This window comes from Toxorhynchites rutilus, chromosome 1, assembly GCF_029784135.1.
Source record: "Toxorhynchites rutilus septentrionalis strain SRP chromosome 1, ASM2978413v1, whole genome shotgun sequence".
Lineage (NCBI taxonomy): Eukaryota > Metazoa > Arthropoda > Insecta > Diptera > Culicidae > Toxorhynchites > Toxorhynchites rutilus.
The window spans coordinates 111,681,424-111,699,466 of record NC_073744.1 but is presented as its reverse complement, the minus strand read 5'-3'; the positions used below and the strand labels follow the sequence as shown (position 1 = coordinate 111,699,466).

The 18,043-nt window shown below is 38.0% G+C and overlaps 1 protein-coding gene across 1 annotated transcript; it reads left to right on the top strand.

Annotated features, from left to right (window-relative positions):
* The first annotated feature begins 5,308 nt into the window (after nucleotides 1-5,308).
* LOC129761856 (protein obstructor-E-like) lies at nucleotides 5,309-16,626 on the top strand. The gene is made up of 5 exons (XM_055759669.1): nucleotides 5,309-5,643; nucleotides 15,665-15,862; nucleotides 15,921-16,127; nucleotides 16,194-16,407; nucleotides 16,468-16,626. Exons 1-5 carry the CDS (start codon nucleotides 5,598-5,600, stop codon nucleotides 16,505-16,507), a joined length of 705 nt encoding a protein of 234 aa, XP_055615644.1. The 5' UTR covers nucleotides 5,309-5,597; the 3' UTR covers nucleotides 16,508-16,626.
* The last annotated feature ends 1,417 nt before the right edge of the window (nucleotides 16,627-18,043 follow it).

Sequence of the window (18,043 nt, the reverse complement as noted above, 5' to 3'; positions counted from 1 at the left end):
GATGGTGATAATAAGACTCTGCATTTTTATTTTTGGTAAAATAGCCGGTCTTGGGTTGAATCAAATAAACAATGTTCATAATCGAGAGAAATGCTTCTTGGATTTCTTGTTGGCAAATATGACCGAAGATTTTTGTGTGACTGAATCATTAACTCCACTTTGGAAAAATGAAGCCTTCCACACAGCTATCGAATATTCTATATTTATAGATAACACCCAAAAACCTTTTGATTATGAATTCGAGGAAATCTCTGATTACACTAAAGCAAATTACCAATCAATTAGGTGTAAGCTTAACTATAATCTAAATTATCAAGGATTTATTTAGAAGTGTGGAAAACATTGAAGTAGCAGTGACGACTTTTTACTCGATGATCAATGATCAATTATAGAGGAGGAGATAACAACAAGACGAAAAAGGAGAAATATTATATAAACACAAAACATCCGATTTGGTTTGATCAAAACATAAAGAATCTAAAAAACAAAAAACAGAAGGCACATAAAATTTATAAGAAATACAAATCTGATGCTAATCTCGAAAAATATCTGAATATTTGCGAACAGCTCAACTCAACTGTTAAAAGCGCTTTTGAAGTTTACAACTTAAAAACAGAGTCGGACATAAAATCTAACTCGAAAAGTTTCTTTAATTACATAAAAACAAAATTAAAAAGCAATGGTTTTCCATCACGCATGCACCTTGACTATACCGGGGGGAAGGACCCAGAAAAAATTTGCAACCTCTTTGCAACATTTTTTCAAGACGTTTATATTGAAACAGCTGAGGAGGACCGAGATCGTGACTTCTTTACATTTCTTCCAGAATTTCCAGGTGATGTTGGAATCAGAAAACTAACTTAATTTTTGACGCATTAAATAAGCTTAATGTCTCGAAAGGGCCAGCTCCTGACGGAATTCCACCGGTTTTTAAAAAAAAATTGGCATCTGAATTAACTCATCCACTTTTATGGCCTTTCAATAAGTCATTGGAGTCAGAAAGGTTTCCAAAAATATGGAAAAACTCTTTTTCTGTACCTATATTCAAGTCCTGTAATAGATCCGATGTAAGAAATTATCGTGGAGTAGCAATTATTTCTTGCATTCTAAAACTCTTTGAAGCCATAATATACCAAAAACTTTTTCAACAACTAAAGACACGAATTACAAATAAGCAACACGGTTTATTCAAAGGACGATCAACAACAACAAATTTGCTGGAATTTGTCACATTCACTTTGAATGCAATGGATAATGGTAATCAAGTTGAAGCTCTATACCATTACTGCTTCTTAAACTTCAAAAAATAGGGATAGAAATCAAGCTATTAAAATGGCTAGAATCATATTTGACGGACCGCACACAAATGGTAAGATTTAATGGGAAAATTTCAAATCCAATATTTGTTACATCCGGAGTTCCTCAAGGCACTCATTTGGGGCCACTTTTGATCATTTTATTTGTTAATGACGTTTGTGTTTTTCTTAACAGTGTTAAGGCACTTATCTACGCAGATGATATGAAGCTGTATATGGAAATAAAGAATGAAGAAGACTCTCAAACATTCAAGAATCAAGTTGACATTGTTCATAATTGGTGCACTAAGAGTTTATTACAGCTCAATGTTAGGAAATGCTCTTTAATGACTTTTACAAGAAGAAGAACACCATTGAACGATGGTGTTAAGCTGAGAAATCAACCCAACAGTAGATGTTAACGAGTAAGAGACTTAGGCGTGGTCTTAGATTCGAAACTAACCTTCGTTGATCATTGTAATACAATCATCCATAGAGCAAATAATATGTTGAGCTTCATCAAACGCTTTAGTTACCATTTCCACGATCCGTACACAATTTTTTTTTATTCTTTATTTTTGAGACTTTCAGCCTCCTGGGCTGGTTCGTCTCAGATCCGTACACAATAAAAACATTGTATATTACATACGTCAGATGAATTCTCGAATACTGTAGTATTGTTTTTTTTTTTTTTTATATCTGTATTATAGTGACTTTCAACTCATTTGGCTGGTTCGTCACTTCTACTTCCATTTTTGGAAGAATGTCGGGAGTGAGAATTGAACTCGTGACCTTTAGCGTGAGAGGCATGGATGTTACCACTACGCCAGATCGCCTCCACACTGTAGTATTGTATTATCCCCCTACATAACTTCACACGAAGACAGAATCGAACCTGTACAAAAACCATTTTTATTATTTGCACTTCGTAAACTAGGCTGATCTTCATACCATTTCCCTCCATATGAGGCACGTTGCATGCTCATCAATATGAAAAGCCTAAAAGAACGTCAGAACTCTGCCATGATTCTATTTATTATTGACATCATATCACAACGAGTGGATATTTTTCGCACCGATCAGGCACCTGAGAAACCCTAACATTTTCTACATAGATTACCGAAGAATGAATTATGCTAAATATAGTCCTATTAGTCGTATAATGAGCCTCTGTAACGAACAAAGTGAAATAATTTATGTAACCATGTCAAGGTCAATGATCAAAGACTATCTGAATAGAATAAGATATAGTTAAATTTCACTGTTATATTTGGGCAGCATATTTAGTCTACGCTGGTTTGCCGAAATAAATAAATAAATAAATAAATTTTCGATTATGTAACTTGTTAAAATCGTCTTTTGAATTAAACGGATAAATTATCCAGCCAGCTCTCTTTAGTTTTTTTTTTAGTTTTAAGTGGTATTAAGAATGTATCGGTCTACAATTTTGATTGACGACAATAAATAAATAAATAAATAAAAGAAGTCAATACAGGTATGAGTAATTCCAAATGAAATTGACAAATGACAAAACATGGGTATTTTTGATTCGAATGAAAGTTTGTATTCTATTTGGGTTGGAGGAAATATGAGTTTTCCACAATTTCCAGCAATTGGAAATTTTTTGACATTTTCTCTCATTCCAGACTATTACTTCAAGGATGACAAATTAGAGACATTTGGACGATTTTATATGTATAGTATATACATATATGATTAATGCATCGTTGGAAAATAAGTAATATTTTTATGTGTATTAAAACTTATATATATATATATTCAAAATTTCAACTTCAAACATTTGAAACATGTCAGACCTCTTTGCATAACCTTTCGAAATTGAGCTCGCAGCTAAATCCATTCATTATTCTCAACCTTCAAGTGCGGTGAAAATAGCATTAATTGCAATACAGTTGCTCGGAGTGATTTTTATTGCTGTTTAATTACATTTCCCTATTTTCTATACCACAAATCACAGTACTAATAATCTAATATAACGTAATAGTTGTGAAAATGCCCAATAATGACAAGCGCCTGCTACAAACGAAAGTTCGAGTATACTCAAAAGTCGAAAGAAATTAAAGTAATGAAACAAAAATTGTAAATAGACTAGAAATGGGGAAAAAATGAAATGAACTTTTGAAATTTGGTGCCACTTAGAATTATGTAGAATCAAGTGAAGAAGAAACCAGTTCAGTTATATTTTCGCAGCAAATCACTTTCAAATACAACATCGATTTGTTTAATTTTCAAGAATAAAAATGCAAGAATATTTTTAAATAAAATATATTTACCATTGAAAAATGTTTTATTCATTGAAGAAAATATAATTAGTTGTTTCATTGCGATTCGCTCCATAAACGCAACTAAAATGCCGTTTTGCAACAAACCGTGACAGAAAATGTAAAATGGATACAACAATGAGTGACGAAAAACTTGAGGTGAGCGATTGGAGAGGGATTCTGTGTTATGAGCTTCTATCAAGCAACCAGTCGATAAATTCTCACAAGTACTGCTCGCGATTGGTGATCCAGGAACAACTTCCAGAATTAGTCGATGAGAGGTATCGTGTTCCATCAGGACAACGCCAAACTTCATCCCTCTTTGACAACACGATAAATAATTTTGAAGCCCAGCTGGGATGCGTTACCCCACTAGCTAAACCAATAAATATTGTTCCTTTAGATGAACACAGGTCCAGTTCCCTGCAAAGGGCAAGAACTTTGACTCTATGAACTGCATAAAAATATTTTAAACAATTTTCGATGCTCTGGGAGAATAGAAATGTAAGCTGCGTGAAATATAGCGAAAGATTGTGGAGCAGAACTGTGTATATAAAATTGAATAAATGTATGTCTGTTTATAAAAATGATGCCTTCGTTTCCCAAAAATCAACACGAACTTTCTGGACAACCCGATATGGGCTATCCTGATTTTTATAAATTATAGTTGGCAACCCTGCTAATGATAGTTTGCATTCCATCTTACCCCGCTCTACGGGACAAGTCGAAACAATGCAGTCTGTCTTGTATATGCTGCAAAAAAAATTCAATCTAGTGATTTAGTGTTTTTTTTAGATAATTTTCAAGATGAACTTCGGAAAAATCGTTTCAACTGGTGTACCTTATTTAGAGCTCGCGATAATTTAAAGACGGTTTTTGATACAATGGACTAATATGACTAAATTGACTAAATTGCCCAAATTTCCATACTTATGGAGCATACCTTGATAGAATAAAAGCTTCCATTTTCTAAGAACAAATGCGTTCCATTTTCACAATAAAAATAAGAGCTGAATCATATTCACATTGGCGGAAAGACACGTATGGAATTTAGAGCTCGTTATGGTGCTTCCCCATCGAAGTACTACCATGATAAACTGCACACGTACGAAGTTCTTGTAACGCAAGAAATGTTCAAGGTCTCAATCCAAGCTTGAAATGCGATATTGATCTGATTTGCTCAAAGGAAATCTCCCAGAGCGTACTACGGATTGCCACTTATGTGTCATCTAAGAAGAAAGAGAAGCTAATTTGGATAACTCTGAATCTGAAAAAATACATTGAACGCATTCATGAATGTTTCTGAATAATTATTCAAATTTAAAACGAAGCCTCCAACTGTTCGGTAAACTTTTCAACTGGTAGTATTTTGAGCGAAGCCTAAGAACATCAAGAATTAGAAAGAAAAATAGTCGATACGATGCTCCACACGACATACGAATAGCAATAATTACTTAGCTCAATGTACCATTTTTTGATCTTCGTTTGCTTATCATCGGTTGGGGCTGGCGCATCACAACGGTTTTATTCCAGGCGTATTGCATCACGACAAAAAAATATATATTCAAAGCACGTCATACGTGTATTAGTTTTGAGTTCAAGAAGTCGGCGTCGGCGGAAACCGGCACGGCGCGACGACTGCCTGCAAATCGGCGACGTCGGTATAGGTACTCGGATTCGCTTCGGCCTGAACCAAGCGAGATATATTTGTGTTCCTGCCGGGGAAAACACCGCAGCCGCAAACAAGACTTCAACCGAAGCATGTGAGATATACCAGCCAGACACAGAGCACTCTGGTGGTAGTGGGATTCATCAAAAGTAAGGGTATTATCACCTGAGCTCGCTAGTTCATTGAAGTCTTTCGAGGTGTTTGGTGGTGTGTCGCAAGCATCCACAACCAGTTGAGACCGGGGATAGAGTGTGATCGGTTACCGTGTGTCGTGTAACCCAGAAGTTAGTTACTGCTAGTGCACAAGTGAATTCGTGTGTTAGTCCTCTAAAAGTACACTAAAAAGTGAAGATGAACAAGTTTGTCGCAGTTTGTTTACTGCTAGTTGCCAGTGCGCGTGAGTATCCCTTTATATGACCCTTCTAGTCTCGTATTTTAAATTGTGAACCAGTTAGCACCGACCAGAGAGAATTTGTTTTCTATTAAGTTGTTCGCATCAAATCTTTACCCCACATCCGGGGGTCGTTGTCCTTTGAATTTATAGTTGTCAGATCGTAATCGGACTAAAATATAACGTGAATATTTCATCAATTCAACCAATCTCGTCTGTGGGAACTTGACTTACTCTAAACGCTTTCGGAAAAATTTTGCACAACGTTGCTGCTCCCAACATATGGGATAGTAGGTGCGGAAATTGTTTTCACTTTCTTTCGCGTGTATTACCTCTCTACATGGGGGGATTGGGAACCCAAGAAAAGGCATAACTTGTAAGCAACAGTTGGGAGCTCTATTACATCAGACGGTGTGAGAGTTTATAAAAATGGAAATTGGTTTCAAAATTATATAATTATCGTGGGCATGTGATATGCTGTTACCGAAGGAAGTCTTGATTATTCTTTCTTCGCTGAGATGTTACCAACAAATGTTTGTAATAAAGCACGTGGCCCGTAAATAATTAATAATAAACAATGTATTCGATAATCACTCGTTTAAAAACGTTTAATTCAAAAAGTGGTCATTCAGAGTTTAATACAATTGCATAGGTATGAGAAATCCAAATCCTACTGCTTCCATGCTAGCTTTGGATTTTTCATCCCTCTCACTCGTTAAACAATGTATCGCTTATTGCAATTGTTCGACAAAAGGAGTCAAGAAAACCAAGGCCTACTCGTTTCCTTTTGCCGTGTCTCGGCGAGAACGTACTGTTAACATAATCGTTAATGATAAGGTCGTCCGTCACGGTTGCGGGTTGAACTTATGATATCCGGTAAGTGGAAAGTAAACTCACCCGTTCCCGAATTCTGGACAACACAAATGACATCATGTTCCGTTCGATGACTGATATGTTTCCTGTGTTTAGTTCCTAGAAGAAAACAGAAACACGATTTATATATATATATATATATATATATATATATATATATATATATAATCAAAGTAGCCATGAAACCGTGGAATATTATTTCTTTAAACCGGTAAACGCTGCGGCACCCACCTCGAACGATTCGTCATTTGAGGCATTCGACTGCAAATTGCTTGATTGGTATCTATTGGAGTCCGGCTCGGATGCAACAGCGAAAAAGAAACGAAGAAGCAGATTTATGATTCCAACTCAATCCATGTCAAATCGATAAATTCGTCAGATGTTTGACAGGCATGTGTGATCGAGTACCTGGGGAGTATAACTCTTAGCGTGGAGCATGCAAATGCTGCTGCGATGTGAGCGGTCATCAAATCGTTGTGTTATACGCTTTTGACGTCCGTATCTGCTAATACAAACAGAGGAAATTGACTCCCCTTTCTTGCTAGCTAATTTAAACATGTATGCTCCAGAACGCACCCTACGTCATCGTGATTTCCTTAGGCTCGATTTCCGGAATAGTTTGTATGGCCAGTATGATCCGATGGAGTTTATGTGCTACATTCTACATTCAATAGGATTTTTCACATTTTCGACTTTAATCTCGCTAGCAATGCGCTTCGGTTTAGATTAAATGATTATTTCAGAATAAGTTGACACTCGCAATGCGTGTATTTGATACTGACTTGGTTAGGTCCATTAAGACAATTTGATGTCAGATGGATTAAATAAAATAAAATAAAGAAATAAAGAAATAAAGAAATCCTGTTTTGAGTTCATATTATCGAATTATATATGACTTATTACTGGCATTGTATTGTGAGGCTTGTAACACTTAGAATCCGGGATCACAAAACCAGTTGTATTTCGGGATTGTTTGAAGGTACAAAAAATGTGTTTGTATCAAAATGCAGATAATATTGATACTGACAATAATATTCCGTGACACTTTTGATGAATTTTCGTATCTTTCTTCGAAAACCCCCCATCAAAATTTGGACTCTCCGTTGGTCAATATCAGTGGTCATTTTATTCCACGATTTCTTCATGTCTGCAGTATCCCGAGTCTCTATGGCATCTTCAGGTTCCGTTTGACGATGGTCCCATACTTCTCGATTGGACGGAACTCAATTATATCTACTTCTTTGAATAAATTGCAGTAGGTTCGTCCAAGATTTTTTTATCAGTTGTGTGTGGCTTATAAAACACAATGTCAATATAACTTAACTTGGGGCTTGACCTATAACGTGTTAGTACCATTATACACCACCGCAGTATACAGCCGTTAAACGAGTAACGCTTCACCGCATACACACACACATACACACGAGCCGAATATCTACTCCTCCATATATGATTCGGCACTCTCCCACCGACACAGCACGAGGTAAGTCGCACATTTGGCGATCCTGCCATTCATTTAAAGTGAATCAAGAGTCCTCTATACTTTTGCAATTGCAAATAAGAGGCCGAGCTAAAAGCAAGTGAATTGTGACAACCGCAATGCATTCCGAAAAGAGCCGGAAATGTGCATCAATCGTTTAAAAAACGACGCCATTGGAAAAATGCAAATCTGTTGCAGTCAATGCAAAGCGACGCCATGAAAAACGCTAAATATCAAATTTTGTTTCAAAACGACGCCATTGCAAAAATGCAAAACTGCTATCGTTTCAAAACGACGCTATTGTGAAAAAACGCAAAATTTCAAAGATGCTGCAATCGTTTCAAAACGATGCCATTGGGAAAAAATGCAAAAATTGTAAATCTGCTGCAATCAATGCAAAATGACGCAATTGAAAAATTCAAAATTGCAAAGCTGACTGCAGCAGCTGTGTAAAACGACGCAAAAAAAATGCAAAATTGCAAAGCTACTAGAATCATTTCAAAACGACGCAATTGAAAACATACATAATTGTAAATCTGCGGCAATAATTCCAAAACGACTCCCATAAAAAAATGCATCTGCTGCAGTCAATGCAAAACGACGCCATGAAAAAATATAAAGCAAAACAAAAAGCTGAATAATTGGCCGAAGAAGCCATATAAAAAATGTTTAGCTAAAAACGCCACAATATCTTTAGTAATCATAATCGAATGAGATCCACCGAACAACCAATGCATACAGTATTCAATGGCTAGTTCACCGGTGTTTATAGCTAAAATTATGTATGCGGCAAATTGCAGGTTGAAACTCGTAATCTCTACAACATACTTTCGAAAAGCTTGAACTATGACACACGACAGAAAATACATTCGGCCGAAAGAAAACCATAACCCCGCTGAACTCCGATCTGATGATAAAAAACCGTCGCAGGAAACAAATCCCAGCGGCCTCGATGAAAGTACGAGTGATGATAACAGCCGCGAAGGTTCATCGAACTACAGCGCCACGAAGAAGCTGGAAATAAGATCAATGCAAGCGACCGGAAAGGTGTTTCCAGTGATGCTGATGATGAGCCCGCATAGAAGACCGAAAAAACTCAGGTAACCCGAAAGGAAAGCAACATGAGCGAAAAGTTGAGCAACACGAAGATTCTTGCTGATTTCTCGACGGTAGTCGCACTCCAACAGCTTCCTGTTTCAACTGCTAGCCTTCCACATTCATCTATGAGAATTCAAGAGCCTAGGGTTACTACACCATCGCAATACATCAAACCTTTCCCAAGCAGTATCCGAAAATAGTATATATATTGCTGCGTAACTTTCGAGAAGAATATCTAAAGCAATCTACACTCGATGACGGTACATTTGCCGAACGTCTAACATTCCAGAATACGTAGCATGCAAGCACACCTACAGTAAGTTATAGAAAAGCAAAACAAAGAACTGCAATTAGAGGATGCAGAAACAATATTAATTAATAAATCTGTGCCTGTCGCCCGTAACTTCAAATTTACATAGCATAGACAGTTACTAGTGCCTTGATTACAATAACCCAAAAATCAATATTTTCCAAAGATTCAGGATAATGTCTCCTAGAAACATTGGTAATAGTATAATTGGAAGTTTGATGCATGAAGCTTACTTCATTTTTTTTCTAATACTAAACATACTGTTCTGCAGTGATTGCAATGGTGGTTGCAGTTGTAACTGTGATTATTTTTTTCTTTGGAGAGAGGGGGAGATGTGTGGCTTATAAAACACAATGTCAATATAACTTAACTTGGGGCTTGACCTATAACGTGTTAGTACCATTATACACCACCGCAAGCGCAACAGTATACAGCCGTTAAACGAGTAACGCTTCACCGCATACACACACACATACACACGAGCCGAATATCTACTCCTCCATATATGATTCGGCACTCTCCCACCGACACAGCACGAGGTAAGTCGCACAAGTTGCAGCTGGGAAACGTTGGGAGGGTTGCCTGTTTTTGGTGGATGGGATATTCAGTCAGGCCATCTCCACCAGTGGCATAATGAGGTTAAGTCCGGCCAAGAGATCATATCATCATTCGCGTGATTCTTCTTGATAAAGGAGGCATATCTCTCCAGTCACTGCAAGCCCCGTAGGAGAGAACAGCGTCCTGGACATTCCCTTCTCGCATATTGTCAGTCACAGAAGGACAATCTCCGGAAACTAGGAGTGGGAGATAAATTTGACGTCATCGCTTACCTTCTTAGTGGGGACGTCCAGTATCCGTTACCCTCCCAGTCGTTCCCCGTCATCGTCGCGCTTCACTCAAAATAGCGTGTGGCAAATAAAGTTTTGGAATTTCTTTCTTGAACTGACAAAAAACATTTGAAAACGGTCCGTAATCGGCTGTTCGGCTAAGCATCCTTTCAATGTCGGAACAGGAGTGTTGTACGGTTTTCATGTCAACATTTTGAATGCATCTGTTAATATTTTGTATAGGGTAGTTTTTCGTGGGAATCAACTTTTTTAATCAAGTTCGTTTTAAAAATTCGAGGGTCACTTTTTTCCCATACATCCAGAGTAAAAAAAGTAGGAAAAATGATTAAAAAGAATTCAGCGAGGTCAATGATCGGGTGTTCAAACTTCTCAATCCGGCGAGTAATGGCCAAGAACTTTGGCTATAAGTCGTATGCGCTACGCAGAGGTCAATTGAAGCATCTTCATTATACCAAATCTGTAATCATATTATCTGATGAAAAAAAATCAATCAGGATCAAGAGCTGATTCGAAAGAATGACAGGTGGCTTGCACCAGATCGTAGTCAGGTTCCTATCGTCATGTCAACGACGTTTCCGACCCATATGACGGTTCTAGGCGTAGCCTCCAGCTAGGGGGGGATCTAATGCCCCGGATTTCTTTGATCTAGGACTAAACATAACAGCCGATGTATCCTTGCAGGATGTTGTTGTCCCGTGGATGAAGAAGGTTACTGCTGGCCGTCATGTGATCTTCCAACAAGATGGGGCACCTGCTCGTAATACTAAAAAATCACAGAAATGCCATGCTGAAAATGTTCCAGAGTTTGGGGAGAAGGAAATTTGGCCATTAGAAATATTGTCATTCAAATTTTAACATTTTAAAGCTGTCTTCGGGTCTGCTGATCTGACTTAAGTCTCCGCTAGGCAGTTTTTCATTGTCTGATCCGTTAACACGATCTCCCGGCACAAAGGCCGGAAACGATGTAGCCACCTTTCCCTCCGTCTACTACATTAGCTTCAGCTGCAGTTATGATCGCGTAGCACCATCAGACGACCGAAATCAGGCTTCCGTTCAGTACTCTCATTCTTCTCCAGAAGTCTAAGAATAATATAGATACCGTAACGAATGTATCCGGCGGACTCGAAGTACTTGACTTTGACTTGTCCACTTTCTTCGCGACGGAACGCATTCGCTTTACTGTTTTCGCCATAACTTCCGCAGTTCAACTGATAGTTGTCAAATTCTGTTCGAAAACTCATGGGTTACTATGATTGACGATGCACAATTGGTTCCATCATCAGGTGGATGCATGAAAAATTGGTAAAACTTGTCCATTTTTTTCAATGGAAGCGTTGTCACGAAACTTTAAAAATAGTGGTTCTGATGGTGTTATCATTAGTTTTATTCCTAAACTTCATAATAAAGTTGATTGTTTCTATCAGTCAAATTAAAGCTCTCTAACCGCACAACAATTCATTCTTTGAAACCTAACTTTTATCTTTTAAAACTTGACTGCAACATCGTCAAAAAAAATTCCAGGTGAGAATTCAAACAAAATCTTCAAAAACACGATTTTTACTCCATCGTAATTAAAATTGCCAATTAAATTTCATCATAACGTTGAAATGTTACTTTTTTTTAAAATAAGTCATACTTGAAATAAATATTTTTTTAACTGTATATAATCCAGTCCAAAATTATATACAATCGAAGCATATATCATACATATCGACTATAGGACAAGTAATACATTGATTTAAATTTTACGTTTATGCGATTCCCGAATCTCATCTGCCGGATATGCCTATTTATGTTGTCGATTAAATCAATTTTACGATACTGTATATCATAAAACCGATATTTGCTATACCGAATTACGACTTAATCGGTAGTGGTAAATAAAATCAGGTTTTTGCATTTTACACGGTTTTTGATATACACTATGTATACTTTGATTGACATTATGTGCGATTGTGGTTCGATCCCACATTATATATGATTTAGAAAACACAAGTTATACGATTAAATGTTTGCTGGGCTATATTCGGCGAACACAAAGTGTCTTAAGATGTCCAGCTTCTTCGCTCCAGTATTAAGCTGGCAGTACGAACAAACCATTAAGCGTAGTTGCTTAACCGTGGCTTAACAAACGTGGGATTTATGAAAAAATTGTTCCATTGATTTATCTTTTGTAATTTGTTTTTATCGCCATCCGGAATTAGTCTATTTTATTGATGCATACCTTACCACACGTTAACAGCACGGAACAATCGTGTGTCTTCAGGAAATGCAGCAGACATTTTTTAAGCCACTTGTTTGCATAAATTTTTTGGTTGACGGTGCAGTTTGCAATGATGGTTTCATTTCACATGCCATAGGTACATATAACCTTTCGAACCAAACATTTTTTTTAGCAAACTTCGACAGTTTCACATGCTGGACAGTGTCGAACACCTCCCCTCTTCCAGTTGCCGTATAAAACTCTTACTCGAGTAGCTATTTGAAGTTTGCCTTGACGTAGGTTTGAAGTTTGTTTATTTACTTTTCACTTACTTCCTATTCTTAGTTTGTTTGTGACATCTCGAACGGAGAGGTTGAATGCGCATGCGCCTGTCACTCTGTCGTCACTGCGGCTTCCAGTTTTCGTTTTTCTCCCGATCCAGGCTTTTCGGTTGTGGACAAAAGTTCCCCGATCACCTTTATTATGTTGTTGATAGTTGATTTGGCCACTTTTGTAAATTCACAAAATCAAGGGAAATTTTGATGCGTTGCTCCTCCTGCATGGACGCCATTTCGATAAATGAAGAGTGAATGTCAAAATGTCACGATTAGAAGGAAAGCGATTAGAAGAAAATCATGTTTAAACTTCGACTAAATATTGATCGTAACACCCTTTATGTGTGCCGTTAACCATTCGGCCAAGTAAGCAGAGAGTCGATTGCTCAAGCATTTGAATTGATATGGTAACATGGGAGTCGTTATTTCGTGAGAAGTAGGTCGGCCAATAATAGAGGCAGACAACAATGCTACATTGTGGTGCTGCCTATCTCGGTCATGTGGTTCGAATATGTTTACAGAGTTTCCATGATTGAACATGATTCCATGTTCAATGTAATGAACCCACAAAGGCATTCAATATGTTAATATGATACTATGTTCTAGGTAGGTATCTGAAACGAAATTCAGAAATGGATTCACAATTCAAATGTGAGAAAACATCTCTCTAGGTTTAAACAGTAATTGTGAAAATCGATTTGAAAGCAATGTTAAGGGGATGTAAAAGTGCATGTAGTAAATATCGGCACCTGCGTCCCTACTTGTTTCGATGCAGCTAAATACAAGCATTTCACATTTCATCTTTCAGCACACTGAAAAGCATTTTATTTGCCAACGCTTGTTTTGGTGTAGTATGTATGGGAGCAGACATCCTTTTTTCATCACTTTTGGGACTGTGCCTAAAAAAAGTCCAAACGATGTCAACGGGGATCGAACCAAGGCCGGCTGGAATGCAAGGCTGTTTTACACGACCACGCTATCCACATAATTGCTGGTGCTGTTGCATAAATGCGTTATAATATTACACCTCATTATAAAATGAAGCTGGAAAGTGTTCTCTAAGAGTAAAGAGGAGAACATAAACGTGAATCTATATCTTTCGTGGTCTGGGCTGTGTATGTGACAAAGCATGCGAAAAGGTTTAATGCGTGCTTATTTGAAATGTGTCTCTTGTTTCGCTCGCTCTTATTGCTTTTATTTTGATGGTGCATATATATTAACAGTTCGGCTGAAAAGTTTGTAAGGTAACACAGTGAAACTATTTTATTTTGTAAAATTCGGTTTTATTATTTAACATAATAGCTTTCGAGGGCGATACAGTGATTATAGCGATCTTGCAACTTTTCGATACAATTTTTATAGAACTCTTCCTGTTTTTCCTCATAAAGGCCTCAGTTTCGGTAATAACTTCATCATCGGTCTCAAATTTCACAATAACAAAAGTTGCTTCATTCTCAATGCTGTAACTCACGAACCAATCGACCGATTGCTGTCAAATTTTGACACGTATCCATTGAAAGATGGTGCTTTGTGATAGTCAAGTAGATTTTTGTAAGAGGCGCCATCTAGAGGTTGACGTCTGAACTGAACTTTTTAGCCGAACTGTTACATAAATTATATACCAGTATAGGGGAGTAGCGCATTTTCTGTTAGTTTTAGGCTTGTTTAACGTAATAAATCGGGATGCCAAAACATGTGCTAAAAATTTATCTGGGTGTAGTTTTGGCACACTTCTGACAGATGTTTAATGGTCGGTGGATTCAAGTGCCGAGTGGTTAACTGCATCAGCGTCAATTAGACATAGTTTGGATATATTCCCATTCAGACAACTTGGAAATTTCTACTGAGTAGAAAAATACATGGCTAAATTTAAACAACGAAGTTTAAAGCGTAACAAAGAGAAAAGAGGCAAAATAATGATGATAAAGGGAAGAATACAAGTCAAGGTTTTGTTTGCTTGAGTATTGCTTAAACCACTTCATTGAGGCGTATGAACCATTCCGGTTTCTATACAATGTCCAAACACGTAAAACCAGCGGTTTGTTCAAATATATGATTGCAAATATGTTTTCAACGATACACGAACGATTATTTCACATTCAAGCACATCATCTGCCACGATGGCCTACAATTTCAGTGTGAGAAAATTTGCAAATCAAAAATACGTTGCTTTCATTGAACATCATATTGATTTCGACCTTCGTGTTTGAATTTGCATCTCCCCTGTCGTGTACGAACAATAACTATGGATAATTGCCATCGTATCTTCAATGATAACTCGCTAATTTAGTACGATTCGACCGATCCAATTACCCGAAACCATTGCATCATTCGCATTACACAACGCCCATGATTATGCTGCTGCTGTGTAGGACCAGTTGTCCTTGCCCATAAACATGTCCTGCTGCTGCCAGAGATAAATCGTTCGAAATGGACACTGTTCATTATACATCAAAGGGTATAACGCACGTCTTTTCGAAAGTTGTTTCTTCAGAGTCATAAATGATCCGTCTGAGAGATTGAAAAGAAAACTGGATCGGATGCAATGGTGTGTCTCGTTGCTATTCTACAAAGAAACAGCGAGAAAAAAAACGAGCACAAAAAATAGACGCCTCCCGCAGATTGCGTGATCTGTAAAGGTTGACAAGCTCCGTTGATTGAATCAACGAAACTGAACTAGTTGATAATAAGATAAACTTTTGAAATGAAAACAAAACAGAAATGTTAATGAGATCGCCATTTGTCCAAAGACTCGACGTTTGTATAAATTATGCTCTGGTGTGACATTGAATTCGACATTTGATGTGCTTAAAATGGACCAAAATGCTTTCTCTTAAATGGATATTCAGTTCATTGACCAACACCTTCTTTTTCCAATAGACGCCCAACAGTTCAAATGCCCCAGCAAAGATGGCCAGTATCCGGATCCATCCCAGTGTGATAAATTCTACGAATGCTACGATGGTCGTGCGACCGATAAATTGTGTCCCGATGGTCTGGTATTTGACCCCACAATTAGGAAGATAAACAAGTGCGATCAACCCTTCAATGTAGACTGTGGCGATCGCGTTGAGCTTCGTAAGTATTACATTGAGCAAGGAGTTCATCGGAGGCATAATTTTGATATGATTCTCAGAGCAACCAAGAGGCAACACACTGTGCCCACGCAGGAACGGATTCTTTGCCCATCCGGATCCGGCTGTTTGCAACGTTTTCTACAACTGTATCGAAGGGGAGGCCAATGAAATTTCCTGCACTGCTGGTCTTCATTTTGATGAGTACTCTGGCACCTGTGTGTGGCCAAACGATGCCGGTCGTCAAGGATGCAATCCTGGAGCAAACAGTAAGTTCTTCAACGCCACTGACAAAGTATAATTTAAAAGATTAAACCCTATTGTTTATTTCGCAGAAAAATTGAAAGACGGATTCACTTGCCCAAAAGAGCAAAAGACTGATGATGCTGGCCAAACTGTTGCCCATCCTAAATACGCTCACCCAACCGATTGCCAGCGATTCTATGTTTGCCTCAACGGTGTTGAGCCACGTGATTTGGGTTGCCAGGCTGGTGAAGTGTACAATGAAGAAACCGAGCGATGCGACGCTCCCGAAAACGTTCCTGGATGGTGAGTTTTAGAGATTTTCAAGTGATTTTTTCGACCTTAATGTTTCAACCTGAATTTCAGCGAGGACTGGTATAAGGATAGTGACGAGAAGAAACATTAGACTGCTGCACAGATCATACTGATGATTTGAAGTTCATCATCATTGATCGTTCATAAGACTACATATTGTTTAAAATATTTGGAGATAATTAAGTTAATAAACACAATCGTTTTACATAATTATTTATTTTACCTTTCTCCGAACTTACCGTCAATACCACAGGAAATCCGGGGCCGGCTTTGAGTAAACTAAAATTGAAATCATGAGTTTTTGGGTGAAAAAGCATCAATAACTGCAATTAGGATTAAGATATTGACAAGTTCTGTATCGCAAAATATTTTTCTTGATAAGCTCTTGATAAAAGTCGTTCGAAGACAATTTTGAAGTAGGATTTGAAGTATAAAAGTTATTGCATACAAACCCGTTCTTTCACGGTAACCCTAATTAAACTTAGAATAAAAAGTGCTATATGTTAGAGGCGAATGAACTGAAAAGTTTAAACCCTCTTAAAACCAAAAGGAAGAAGAAGAAGTGCTATATCGGATATTTCAAGAGATAGAATAAAACTTTGTCCTACTTTAGCCTGACGGGGCCGGGAGCTAAATATTTTGACAATTTTTCTTATCATCTATGTTAGTAATATGTAACCGATTGCTCGCGGTTGGCTCGAGGTTAGTATTACAAGTGTTCTCATAATTGGGATATTGCAGTCTCCGATGCTCTGTACGTGTGCCCGACACGGGATACTTCCTATTGGGTTGCAGCTGACCATTAATCAGCAACGCCCCCCAGGTATGTACCCCATATCTACCGTGGTGCGTCTTTCTCGACTCGAGGAATCCAGGATAGAATGGTCACTAGCCGGCACAATCATCAGCTCGTGTAGAATTGCCATGAGCGGTACAATCCTCAACTCTTGGTGAATGATCAGTGGGCTGCACAACCTTCGGTCCGTGTATCTGTAAAGAGTGTGTGTATGTGTTGTCGCAACTAAGTAAAAGTTTATAGATCGGGTAGGAGGGATATGAAACAGGGATACAACAAAGGTAACATCATTGAACGTTGACATCAGCGTTTCTGAAGAACAGGCATAGATGGAGCAGAAGATCATAATCACGGCTACCTAAGATATCCCGGACGGGGATATCCGACTGTCTGCCTTGTGCTCTCAGTGCTCTAGAGAACTGAAAGCGAGCATCAGGGCACTGGATATACAACCAGATAATATGCTCGATGTCGGGGTAGCCATCGCTACAATCACAAAGATTGTTTGTTGCGAACCCAATGCGATAGAGATGCGCGTTTAGGTTGTAGTGATTGGACATAAACCGAGATATCACGCGAATGAAAACACGACCTACATTCAATTCCTTGAACCCTGCACTCGTTTTTTTTTTTTTTTTTTTTCTGTATTATAGTTACTTTCAACGCTTCTGGCTGGTTCGTCACTTTTCCTTCCATTTTGGAAGAATGTCGGGAGTGAGAATTGAACTCGTGATCTTGAGCGTGAGAAGTATGGATGTTACCTCCACGCCAGATCGGCTCCACCCCTGCACTCGTTGAGACCTTAGGGATAATCGTGTGTAATCAACGACC